The following is a 13,215-nucleotide window of genomic DNA, read 5'->3' as shown; positions in this document are numbered from 1 at the left end:
TCATGGTGAAAATTCGCTGCCTCTATCTGTATTATCGGAAAATAGAGAAAATATTTTCCTTAATAATAGACCCTGCAAAATCGACGTTCAATGATTTAACGAAGTGGTTTTTGTTTTATAGGAGTCTTAAGAACTGAAGAAAGAAGAAAGATTTTTAATTGATCGTTCATTATGTACTCAAAAAAATTATATTATAAATATCGTCTGCAGAAATATAATCGGCATTGTATAATACACAATAAGCCGTCTCGTGACAATCTACCATACACAGCATCAGCAATCAATTAATAACATCAAAAACAGATCGAACCCTTTCAATTTATAGATACAATTTCTACTTCGATTAGTTCTGTACACGGTATTCAAAGGTCAAACACGTTTCTGAAAACCGTATTTGTTTTTCGAGCAATTCCATCGATGAAAATGAATGAATGAATGAATATGTATTTTTATGATTTTCTTTTCATTAAATTTCAATTTCAATTGAATGAATGGATTCTGGATTTTCCATTCTTTTTTTGTTTGTTGGTGAAATACCTCTCTTGTTCAACCCCGTAATGAAGTGTGTGACTTGCTTTCAATGAATAAAAAAAATGTTATGAAATTTCCCTCAGAAGCTTGTAGGTAATAAGCTTTAGCAGTAACAAAAACAGTTCGGTTTTAACCTTCTATCTCTATAGAAAAATTCAATTAATTTTGCTTCGAAACGCTAGTTATTCCAGCTGAATTTATTGCAATTTCACGACTTTCTAGTTATTGATCGTATTAGAGTTTATCATTAACTTCCACAAATACAAGAACTTTAGCTTAAACTTAATCACAAACTTATTTTGGTTAGGGAAACATAATTTGTTCAACATGAGTTCATTGCAAGTTCAATTTGTTGATATGTACCAACACATCATTATTGTCATTTTTGCAGAAGTCCTTACGGATAATACAATAATATCATCTGCTCATCTGCTATCGACAGCGACGACAAAAAAGAGTTATCCATGAAACGTCGTCTTATATTTGAGAACGTGTATTGAAACAAATGACATGCTAGATTATATTTGAATGTGTCGAAAATAGTTAGATCAAATGAAGTAGTAAATTTGCTGCAAAAAACTTGCTGATCAAGGCAATAATTTTGCTACTTGAAGGCAATAATATTGCTGCTCAGAAAACAATAAATTTGCTGTTCGAACGCTGAAGAAAAACATGAAATTTGCTGCTAAAAGAATAAATTTGCTGACAAAAAAATATATGCCCAAATACACTGGACGAAATTTCCTACATGCTATGCGTATATCATTCGTGCCCACTGTTAAAAAGTGTGGTAAGGTAGTTTTACAGCCGGCTCGAATATAATACGTGCTAGAAGTATTTCTCTTCCACAAAAATTTAAAAATATAAACTTTATTGAATTCATCTACACCATATTAACAGCATATAAGTTAGTTATTATGTATTTTAGCAGCTATTGGTAAAAAGTATCTCAAATTAAAAACTCACTTCTTTGGTAATTGAACCGGGGACCTCTGGATCATGATCCAACGATCTTTTTAATGTTGCAGTACAGTAGTGTTGGTTGACATTTCTTATTGTTGAAGCGTATTTTAAACGATATATACGTGTGTGGCGTAACAGTTATGCATAGCACGTTATGAAGTATCACCCATAAATAATTATATGTCGTTTTTTAACATAATTGAATTTAAGTCGACTTGATGACAAGATAGTTATGGATTATCAAAATGCTTATAATCAATTTTAGATAATTTCAACTTTCTGATATGATTACGAAACTACTTCACAAAAAGTGAAAGTATTTTGTCGAGAATTTCTCTAATATACTAAAAAGCAATTTTGTCTTTGATCTTAAGAAATATTAGTACATTACTGCTATATGATCCAAATTCAATGTTTAAGACCAGCATCCACTATATACGTTAAACATACGTGATGTGCGTTTAATTTCCGTCCCACTCGTAAGTTATTCACATTCCACGTACATCACCACAATACGTAACACATGAAAATGTTCAAATCTGACAATCAAATACGTTTTCAACGTGTCCCACGTATAGAAAACATTGTCCATGTATCATATTATGTCAATGATGTATATTATACCGTTCCGATGAATTTTACACATACGCGGAGTATTGTCTGAAGTTCCTTTTTCTGGGTGTAGTTATCGGCAGCTTGCCTTAATGACTGTTTAATTATTAAAATTTTTAGTGAATTGGAAATAACAAAGCGAAACGGGCAATTCTGGAAATCAATTATTATCAACTCTGGTTTCGATCGACTGATTTTTTTGTGATTTAAAATTCACGGTTGTTCACGGAGTGCAGTGCGTTGATGGCCTTAGGTGCTATTAGCATTAATTTATTTGATTTAAAGTCTCGATTAATTTTGAACGAAACATTCGTTTTTAATCGAGCGAAAGTAACTGAATCGCGTAGTTCATTCACAGTCATGCAATCCAATAAAACAACAAAGGCAGTCCTGCTGATTCAAGTAATTGTTAATTCGGTCGTAACACATGCAGAGTATTATCAGGAACAACAACTCATCGTCGAATTAACTGAATACTTCAACTTTGACCATAACATTTTTTTGTTCGATTCATCGGCCGATTTCAATCGGTTCATGAGCACAACAAACGGACTACCACAAAGTATGTATGTTTATCAAAGTAATGGTACTGGAACTGTAAGGGGATTGGAAATATTGACCGAAATAACCAGCAAGAATATATTCCTGATTGTTGTTCCGGGTACTGCCGAATTCCAATCGATCGCCGATTTGTTGTCCGAAGTGAGACGAATTCAACAGATTCGGATTCAGGTGCTAATGAAAATCGGCATATTTTTTCCACAAACAGCCAACGGTAAAGACTTACGGGCTTTGTTTCAATGGAGCTGGCGCAAAGCAATACCACACATTTTTGCAGCCACACCATCCGAAGTAATTGGCGGTGATCTGAATGCGAAGCAGTTGGAATCGCTGAATATATTCACCTACAATCCTTTCGGAACATTTCGGGTCGTGAATGTTACCGGCAGTCGTTCGTATGACGACTATTTTCTCAAGGAAAATTCTAATTTTCAACAGTACCCGCTAAAACTGTTCAGAGAACTGTCGCCGAAGGATCCGAGTGAAAATTTCGATATAAAAGTTTGGTCAGCCGTTTTTCGTGTCTTGAATGCTTCATCATATGTACGTGAAGATCAAATTTTTAATTCGACTCAAATCAAGAACGACGATCATCATTCGATAATGGTTCTAAATGTTATTTCCCATATTGCTAGACGCGACTTAGCGTATTGGGTTGATATGTTTTACCCGCTGTATATGCAGAAAGTGATAGTAATTGTGCCTGAAGCTCTACCATTCGGTGAATTTGTTGCCTATTTACGCGCTGTGGCATCAAACTCAATTCTCGGCTACTCTATCGTTACAATCTCTGCGGTTATTGTTTTCTTAAGCTTTCTGCAATTCAAACGGCGAAAGAAATTCCGTTTTTTCGAAAGTATGGCCGATGTTCTCAACCTTTTGATGAATGACAACGGATACATAAAATACCAACATCTGTCTAGCCATGAACTATTCGTTGTACTTCCATTGACATTCGTCGGATTGATAATTGTAAATGGACTAATGTCCGCTGTACAGAGTTATGTCACTCGACCGATTCTTCAGCCTCAAATTGACACCATCGACGACCTGTACAACTCGCAGTTGATTACTTGTGATTACATCGACTATGTGACAAATGAAACCAGAGATGGGCTAACATATCTGCTGGAACGAGAGGATTGGGGTGATAGAATTTATGTGTGTAAGAAGGACAATCCAATATGGAATTTTAATCGATCCCATTTTGCTGTTTTTGATTCGGATACGGCAAAGTATCTGGTGGCTGCCCAAAAACGTCTAAACATAAAAGGCTATTACATTACCAATATACACTATACGACCGATCTCTACACGTATCAAATCATACAGGACTTTCCATTCGTCGAACGTGTAAACGAAATACTTCAATGGCTATTACAATCAGGATTATTCGAACTGTGGATGGAACATGCAAATTTTTTACTTGAACTGGGGGTTGTGAAAGACTATCGTCAAAACTTTCCGCACCAAAATCGTGAAGATACTGACATCCAAAGCACCTTTGAAATGCCAATGTTTGTTATTTATGGTTGGATTGCGAGCACAGTTGCGTTCATCATTGAAATTGTTTGGAGTAAGCTGACGCCTTTGCAAATTGAAACCTTTAAAACTTTCGTTATTTTGAAGTTTCGACAATGTCGACGCCATCGTGTGTTTAAGAAGTCTACTAAATAATGTTACGCTCACGTCGTTCACGAAAAAGCGAGGCAATACAAGTCAATACATTCATGTGATCAATAAAGTAGGATAAGTAATTGGAGCACTAAATATTTACCGACACAGCTCCCAAATGATACGTGTCACAGATTTAAAGAGTAGCCGCTATTACTGTGAACCTTTGGTACGTACATATTACATCTGCGTTGTAAAATCCCCAACGTTAACACCATTTTCATGATTTGTCTTTTTGGACAAATCTTTCGTCTCTTAACACTAGAGTAATGTTTTCAAATTTTGATGTATAAAAGACATCACGCAAGTATTAACCGAGCATGTTGTCAAACCAGAGTTACTTTCAATTTTATAGTAATGTGATCCATAGTAATGTGTGGTAACTATCATCGTTTGAATAATAAAAAATAGTTTTGAATTGCTTGTTGATTTACTTATTGCTCAATGGATTAACCTAGCGAGTTCGCAATTACTTTCCCTTTTGCTGCCTTCATGAACTTTCGACCACCTTAGCAAAAAGTAGTACATTAGAGCAGAGCCTATGTAAATGAGTTATAACTTAAAGTGCGAAGGCTACAAAAATTTCAGATAATGTCAAAATAAACAGTTTTACACTCGCCAAACCATGAAAACACTGAATATCACGCGTCAAAAGTTATCAGAAACCACACTTTTTTAGTTCTCTCTCAGCAGCCCCTGCAAACAGGTCTAGGGATTCAGGCTATGTTTTCCTTAATGGTGGAGTTTGTTTATGTTATTCGTCAAAGAGAGAAATTTGATACGAGGGCGGAGCTTACTCTCCGTATCAACGAGTAGTGTGATGTACATCGAACGATCAACTCGATCAACTGCGCAGCGTTCCGCCGGCAAACTTTTGCGCCTAATGTAATCGGCCATTTACATGGTCTATGATGTAATCTACTATTACGTACGTGTGATGTTGAAAAGCCCAATGTAAAAATGGCTTCGAATCAGTTGAACAGTTTCACTTTGAAATTACACTACTCTGAAATGAAGGCTATTATAGAGCGATGCACGTTATGCTGAATACCCAGAGTCTATTCGAAAAATTGCAGAGATCTATACATTCCTGTTACTTACACAAAGAATGTTGTAATGGCATTCAAATTAAAAAACATTTCACACGAGCTATATCTCGCAAGGGCAGATTTAATCACTATCCTACTGGTTACTGCTTTATATTCTCACATAACTTAAATTAAATTTTGGATAAAATTTTTGATTTTTCTCGCTTTGTCTACTTTAACCACAAAAAAAACGAATTTATTCAGTAAGCTTCTTGTTCTTGTTTTAAGCAGAATCATTAACATATCCTCAATTACACAATAAATTTGTTCAATAATCTCACGATATAATAAAATTCAATCCACCACTCCGCACCAAATGCGAAATTACCGCAGGCTTTAAACTTTATTCAGTTATCTCGTAATGTATTAGCACATAACATTTACTTTTCGCAAAATTACATGCTCACCTCTCAATGCGTATGCGAGTTTAAAGCAAAAAAGAAATGATCTCAAAAGCAACAGAAGCGTATTTTTTCAATTCATAAATACATCCTGCCTCGAACATCATCATCATCTCAAACCTCAAGCACACCCTGCAGAGCAACGAGCATAATAAAGGAGAAATTTTTATGAAGTGATATGAAGTGGAAATAATTTATGTCAACATCTCTGTTGATTGATAAGAGACACAGCGTAAGGCGTCATTCTATATATTTCGGTATTGGCTTATACCCACTGAAATCAATATTTTCCTATGCTAGCATGGGGTTAAAAGGAATTTAAGCTTACTCTTGCATTTATATTAACACATTCACATCACAATAATAAAGAGATGAATTTGGTTTGAAGCAATTTTGTGAAGAGCGATAATACAAATGTGAATTTGGGTCGTGGAATGGAAATGTTTTTAGAAACGAAATATTTTCGTGTTCCGGATTAATACCATTAAGACAAAAAATAGAAGTACGCAAACGAAATAGTAAATAGTAAATCAATAGTAAACCTATTGGTAATTAAAAGGTATCGAACGAAGACTCGTGTTTTACGAGTGGTTCAAACGGTGTACCACTTTATAACACAATTTCTAGCTATAGGTAGCAGGTCAGATGACTGAATTGGAGGTAGTTATGAGATTTTTTTTTTTTAGATAAAGTATACCCCCTTAAAGTCGTTCTTAAAAGAATAATCGATAACATTTAGGACAATAATTACGAAATGATTCCACCAATTAATAATCCATCGATGTTCACTCAAGAATTTTCTTTTTATTTGCAAAACATTAATTACTCACACTCGACGAAATCAACAAATAAAAGCGATGAAAACTTCTTCCATCCATTATTGCTGATGCTTTCAAATATTTGAACAACAAAAAAAATGTTTCGGTTCTCACTTTACCGGCTTCAATTCCACAAAACATTTTGTGTTTTTGTTTATTATTATATGAAACATTTATCACCCATCAATGTGATACATTATCCAGGTATGTACAAACAAAATGGGGAAAAAATCTGACTTGTTCTTTGCTTACGAAGATACACTTGAACTTCTTCGCTTCAGCACACACCGTTTATAGGAGACCTTTCACTACTAAACAACAAATAAATAATATTTACCGCAGCACGTGTTCGCTAGCGAAAATATCTTTGAAAATAATTTTCATGTTTGTCAGCGATATTCGATGTACATAACTCAGCAATATATATATATCTATATTGGCCTCAGGTAAATTAGCGATAAACCATAACAATAACAACACATCCATGCTGCGAATCTTATGGTTCGAGATGATACAAATTTATATAAAAGTGAAAAAATGTATGTCTGTCGCCAATTGTGATTTGGCTAAGTTGTACATCGCGTGAAAACATTAGACATTAAAGGTAAGACGATTTTCTTCTGAAAATGTGAATTTGAGTTCATTCTATTAATCTCCAGGCAAAAATTTAATTTGAAAAAGTTTTGTGTTCGGAAAATCTATTTGAAATTACCTGTGCGCAACAAGTGATACAAAGTGTCTGGATGGTCGTTTGATAAACTTGGAATATATTCTGATTTTGTGACTGGTGTTTGTTAATGGAGAAAGAGTTTAAAAATCATTTTCTCAATAAAATTTAATTGTGTACTCTGGTGCAATCACAAAACACTGTCCATCATATCGCCTACAGCCGATTTAATTGGATTGTGATATTTCATTTAATTAATGAATTGAAAGAACTACCTACCCCAAAAACAATATTTTCTCGCTGAAAAGTTGAGAATCCCAATTAAATTGGCTAGGCGTCATTAGTTGAAAATAATTGTAATTTAAATCAAAGTCAATATTCCATGAATGTCACTGAGCGTAGAACCCAATTTATGTGTAATAAAACGACATCCATCATTTTTGCTTGATTTTCAATAAAAGAAAGTGTCGTTCATAACAAGGGTTAAATTCCATTTTCTTATTGGAAATGGCAAACGTTGTGGAAACACCACGTTACGTGTTCTTATATAAAACTTTTCATTCATAACGCTTATACCCTATAACGCATTTCAGTGCACGTTTTTATGAAATCAATTTTTGAGACTTTCACTGCTACTCACTAATCTTTTTACTTCAATATGTTCAATAGAATCGAAATAGAAATAATCCGACCGCAAAAATGTGAACGACATTGTGGTCACCGTATATGTGGCCAATAATTTTTTTATTCGTCCCATTGTTAAATTATCAAAATTCGGCAATATTGGGACACAAAAAATTATTACAAAAAATTTCATTTTAAGATTTGTCTTCCTATTCTTGTCGACAACGAAATCAATTTTATTTTTATCAAAAGAAAAAATTTAGATTCAATCGTAAATTGTCTAGACAATCATTGGAAATAAAATTGAAGAAAACAAGTTTATTCAAAAGGCATTTAATTTTGTCTATAGCATTCAAAGTTTTTTACTTGAATGACTTCGACAAAATAATATATTTATGGCAAGGCAATAGGAGCACAACAATTTGAGGATCTAATAAAAAATTGTTTATCTGTCCATGTTGGAGGGTTTGCTTTCCATACACAAATATATGTCGTACATAACAGTAGATTACATTGGACGCTGCGAAAATAATTCATTACATCAGGCAACAATTTTGTGCTAAAAGTAGATTCGCAAGTGTGATTTTTGAGCAACAAGTTTCGGTAACTGTTTCTTCGATGGGTGTGAGTATCCGAAGACGGTGTATGCAACTACGTTTATCGAAAAACTGTTACCGAAGCAATTTGCTCAAAAATATATGATTGAGTTTGTGAGCATTACAAAGTTGTTTCCAAATCAATGAATTACGTAGCAGCATCCAATGTACTCTAGTTTATTACCTGTCTCATGCGTTAGTTGATTATCAGAATGGAATTCATCTAAATATTACCAAAAATATACTTCAAGTAAAGGATAATTTCCGCAGCGAGCAAACAGATATGTTATGGTCAACTTTCGTATGGAGTAGGCAATACATTCATATAACGGCCTCTGCAATTCTGATCGACATTTACAATTAATTAAATTATTTTTTTTGAGTTTCAATGATACTTTGAAAGGGTAAAGAGTTTCTCTGTGTTCTGTCGATTGTCTTTGACACAAACGACAGTGTAAAACGAAAATGTAATAAAAACTTTTGTGTTTTATTTACCCAGTCATGGGTTTTTTTTGCGCTCTCAAAATCTACTTATGGTGCTACCTCCTTTATACACTTTCGCCAAAAATAAAACTTTCTTTGTAAAGTACTCGAGTTTTTCCATTTCGTCGGTTTCTAATGTTGACATACTAATTCGATTCGAAAAAGGATTTTTTTCGTCGTCAGTAATATCACATATTATTTACATACACAACATGTATAATGGTAAAATATTCCTAGCTGTTCAGCATTCACTGAAGCGGCATGATTACCCATCGATTCATACATTTTGCGTTCCCGTTTTATTTGAAATGAACGTACCTTTAACTCTGCCAAAGACAGAAAATTTTCGACAAAAGTATTTACAAATTCCTAATGGTGTATGTAAGTAGAAATTGAAGATAATTTTCGATTGCCTAAGGACTAAGTCTTACGGTTAATACAACAGCATTTGAAGAAAACCAGAGCGACGAGCACGTTTTCCACACAAATAATATAATTAGCCTTCTAAACTTGATTATCCGTGATAATGAATTCCATGAAATTTATGTCAACGCAAACACTTTCTCGAACTCAAATTATTTCGATTACAATATCATTGTGGAACAGATGGAATATTATAGCACTGACAAGGTCAATGTAACACTTTAATGTACCTACTGCCATACAATTTAACATTTTGTGGTAAATGTAATAAAATGCTCAATTTTAATTCTTTTGGTTTAGATGCGCGAAGCCATTATTGTGGTAATTATGGTGGCGGTTGCTCAAAAAGTCGCATTCGCCCAAAGTACCCCATATGGTATAATACCAGATGATCATCAGAAAACATCACCATCGCTTCAATGGACTGGGGCAACATTCGCCTGGCCTTGTCCATCTACTAAGTCTTTGTATAAGAATTCCAACAAGTACATAAGCAAGAACATAATTGCAACAAGAGCCCAGATAACCGGTGATGACGTATATCTGGCGCTTCCCAGATATAAATATGGTAATCCAGCGACGCTAGTCAGAACGAATTTGAAAGAAGGCAGTTGTCACACCACTTTGGAGCCGTTTCCTTGCTGGAGTATGCAAGAAGAAGGAAATTGTCAAGCCTTTCAATCTGTCGTTGATTTGTATATAGACAACAATAACATTCTCTGGGTTTTGGATGTTGGTATCGTCCAAACACTTGAAAATCCGGTTCGACGATGCCCACCGAAAGTTGTGGCTATCAGTCTAAAAACGAAGAAAGTTCTCAAAGTTATCACACTCGATGGACTAACTTCGAAGACTTCGAGGCTGCAATATCTTGCCATCGATTATGCATCTGATGGCAAATGCTTTGTCTATGTAAGCGATGCATCGACACGTGCAATTATCGTTTTCGATGTACAAGCGTCACGTGGATTCAGAGTCGTGCTACCAAAGGCTGTTATATCCGGTAGTTCAAGGAAAGATGTATTGTATTTGGCATTAGTACGTAAATCGTGTGGCAGCACAGTGCTGTATTTCACCTATTTGGGATCGAAACGAGTGTTCTCCATCAAAACAGAGTATTTACGCAAAGGCATCGCTCAAGGTCGCATCACAGGTATGTTAACTTTAAAAATCAAATGTTGATCCAGTAATACAATTGATGACTTTTGTTAGATGTTGGAGTTAAACCAAACAAAATCGTGATAATCGGAACCGATAACGGATCAGCTATTTTCTTCCGAAACGAAGGACAATCAGAAGTTTTCCGATGGGACACGAACGCATGCTTCTCACAAGCCAATTTCAAGCCGGTATATCGAAGTGACACATGCCAGCTGGCCACCCATGCGCTAGCTGATTATAAGCGTTCACGAATGCGTGTCTTGGAAAGCAATTTCCCCGATTTTATGCAGAATACCGTTGGATGTGGTGCTGTTCAGCAATTGTCTGTGATGCAAGGTTGTTGGTAGAGCGGACTTGCATGCAGTAGCTAGTCTTTTAAATGTGTGTCTGTGATTGAGTGAATGTCGAAAATGCCTCGTTTTGTAAAATGTTATTTATTGGAAATTAATTTATTTATTTCCGTCTCCACGCACCGTAAAAGTAGAACATTTTTACGATTCAAATTGTCGAGCATGGAATTCATAGGTCTCTTAAAGGTTGATTCTATTCCAGAGATGTCCATTTAATATACGGATAATAAACTACATACTACAAGTTTATAAGCAAAAAGTACATTGCTGTCCATTCGTTTAATCTAATTTTAACGACAGTTTCAGTTTAAAGCTAACAAAGCCATACAACAACTTTTTATTGTTGGAAAGCTTTGATTTAGCTGCATTTTATTGGACAATCAAATTTCCAATTACACCATTCCGATTCTAAAGTGTAATTAAATGCAATAAATGTTTGGCTTCGATTCAATTCAATTAAAAATAGAAACTTTATTGCTCTTCGGAATCTACGAAAAAAGAAATATCTGTAGCTTCCCTACGGTCGTTTTATTAGGTTTGAGTGTGACAATTTAATCGATTCGGTTCACTATCATCGGGTCACAACAATAAATTGTCATTTTAAAGTTTGTCCTTGAAAATTTCTTAAAGGGCAGGTGAATCTGTTTACAAATTTTGCGATATTAAACAACTTCACCTGGCCTTAATTTGATAAAAATTTCGTTTTCATCATACCCAACTGGTCGATGGAATATTCTCCTTACACGACTTACTCCTTCAGAAATTAGAAAATTTTCTTTCCATGAGTGAGGCTGGAATAACCCTATTTTCTCCACTCAAGATGCAGTGACCAAATGTCACTTTGTTGATGACAATTCTGGTCAGAAAATAGAACTTGTACAAGGTGCGGTATCAGGCTATAAGATATGGTAGCAACTGAAGTGGATGAGCTAGACATGACCAGAAAGCTTCCCGATGGTGAAAAAATCTGTGAAAGTTGTCCACATTCACAAAGTAAAAATGTTAAATTTCTTGTTAGTGCATATAATTGTTCGGTAGACTAGAGACAACCAGAAAACAGCAATTAATTTCATTTTTAGTCGAACTTTCCATACATTTCCATTAAAAAATCTCAGGAATGTGGGCTGAAACCCCCTCCCAATTTTTTGATATGTTAAATGGGATGTGCTGGCCTTCATTTTAAGCTAAAAAAATGAAAAATCGGTTAGGGTGCTCATTGACGAAACCATAAAATTGGACTTTGATGCCTCACCCTGACTCACAGCTACAACCTTTTGACCCGACGATACTTTTATTAGAATCGTCTGTCAATTCTCTACAAACTACCATTAGATCAAAACCGGCCGGGTCGGTCCATTTCGGGGAAAATTTTTCTGAAAAAGTCATGATTTTGAAATTTTCAAATTTTCTTAGAGTCGCCCCGAGCCGGAGAGACCGTTTAAAAAAAAACTTCTTCTACGAAATAATCACCTTGAAATTCCCTATCGATGCCACGATAAATGTCCGGAAACAAAAATGATGTGTCCGATTCAAAAAAAATTTCACCCAGTAAACAAATGACTACTTCACTCGAATTTTGAAATTGTATTTTGTTGAAACAGAAGCAATTATTTAGTTGACACTCGTAAATTGATTTGTGGTTTCTCTGTGGTTACCCTCTGTGTGAATCACTTCGCAATAAATTCCTGTTGCTAACTTACAGGGGTAGAATGCAGATCCGATATTCCAATAATTTTCTAATGATAGATGCTATTCGCAGGCGCCTGCGAACAGTCTTTACATTCTAGAAAGTGCTATTCGCAAGCACCTGCGAATAGTTAAAGTATTACTGAAAATGCTATTCGCAGGCGCCGGCGAATAGACAAAGTATTATTGAAAATGCTATTCGCAGGCGAAGGCGAATAGTCACATTATTATTGAAAATGCTATTCGCAGGCGCCGGCGAATAGCTCCATTATTATAAAAACGCTATTCGCAGGCACACAAGGCGCCGCGCCATCACATCTAGTATTCTCGGCCATTCGATACTTGTGTGCCTGCGAATAGCGTTTTTATAATAATGGAGCTATTCTCACATAATCGTTTATGGCAAGAATACAGTAATATAAGCAGTTCTTTTGTGATCGGTTGTAAGTGCAAATGATACATGGTCGGGAGCTGAAATCATTGTTGAACGAAACAGCCCGCGGGTCACCTTCCTTGACCACACCTGACCGATTAATTAAAAATATTTTTTCATATGAGTCTAAATGTGATGTACATG

At 35.2% G+C, this 13,215-nt stretch overlaps 1 protein-coding gene across 1 annotated transcript; it reads left to right on the top strand.

The window, feature by feature from the left end:
• Window positions 1-7,104: 7,104 nt before the first annotated feature.
• Window positions 7,105-11,060, top strand: LOC119078759 (major royal jelly protein 1). Its single transcript, XM_037186467.1, has 3 exons — window positions 7,105-7,252; window positions 9,742-10,594; window positions 10,654-11,060. Exons 2-3 carry the CDS (start codon window positions 9,742-9,744, stop codon window positions 10,947-10,949), a joined length of 1,149 nt encoding a protein of 382 aa, XP_037042362.1. The 5' UTR covers window positions 7,105-7,252; the 3' UTR covers window positions 10,950-11,060.
• The last annotated feature ends 2,155 nt before the right edge of the window (window positions 11,061-13,215 follow it).

This window comes from Bradysia coprophila, chromosome III (genome assembly GCF_014529535.1).
Source record: "Bradysia coprophila strain Holo2 chromosome III, BU_Bcop_v1, whole genome shotgun sequence".
In the NCBI taxonomy this organism is placed as follows: Eukaryota; Metazoa; Arthropoda; class Insecta; order Diptera; family Sciaridae; genus Bradysia; species Bradysia coprophila.
The sequence above is the reverse complement of the archived record's forward strand: the minus strand, read 5'-3'. Positions and strand labels throughout refer to the sequence as shown.

Coding starts and splice junctions, on each gene's coding strand:
- LOC119078759 (XM_037186467.1), top strand. CDS start 9,742: ATGCGCGAAGCCATTATTGTGGTAATTATGGTGGCGGTTGCTCAAAAA. Junction 10,595..10,653: donor CGCTCAAGGTCGCATCACAG/GTATGTTAACTT, acceptor GACTTTTGTTAG/ATGTTGGAGTTAAACCAAAC.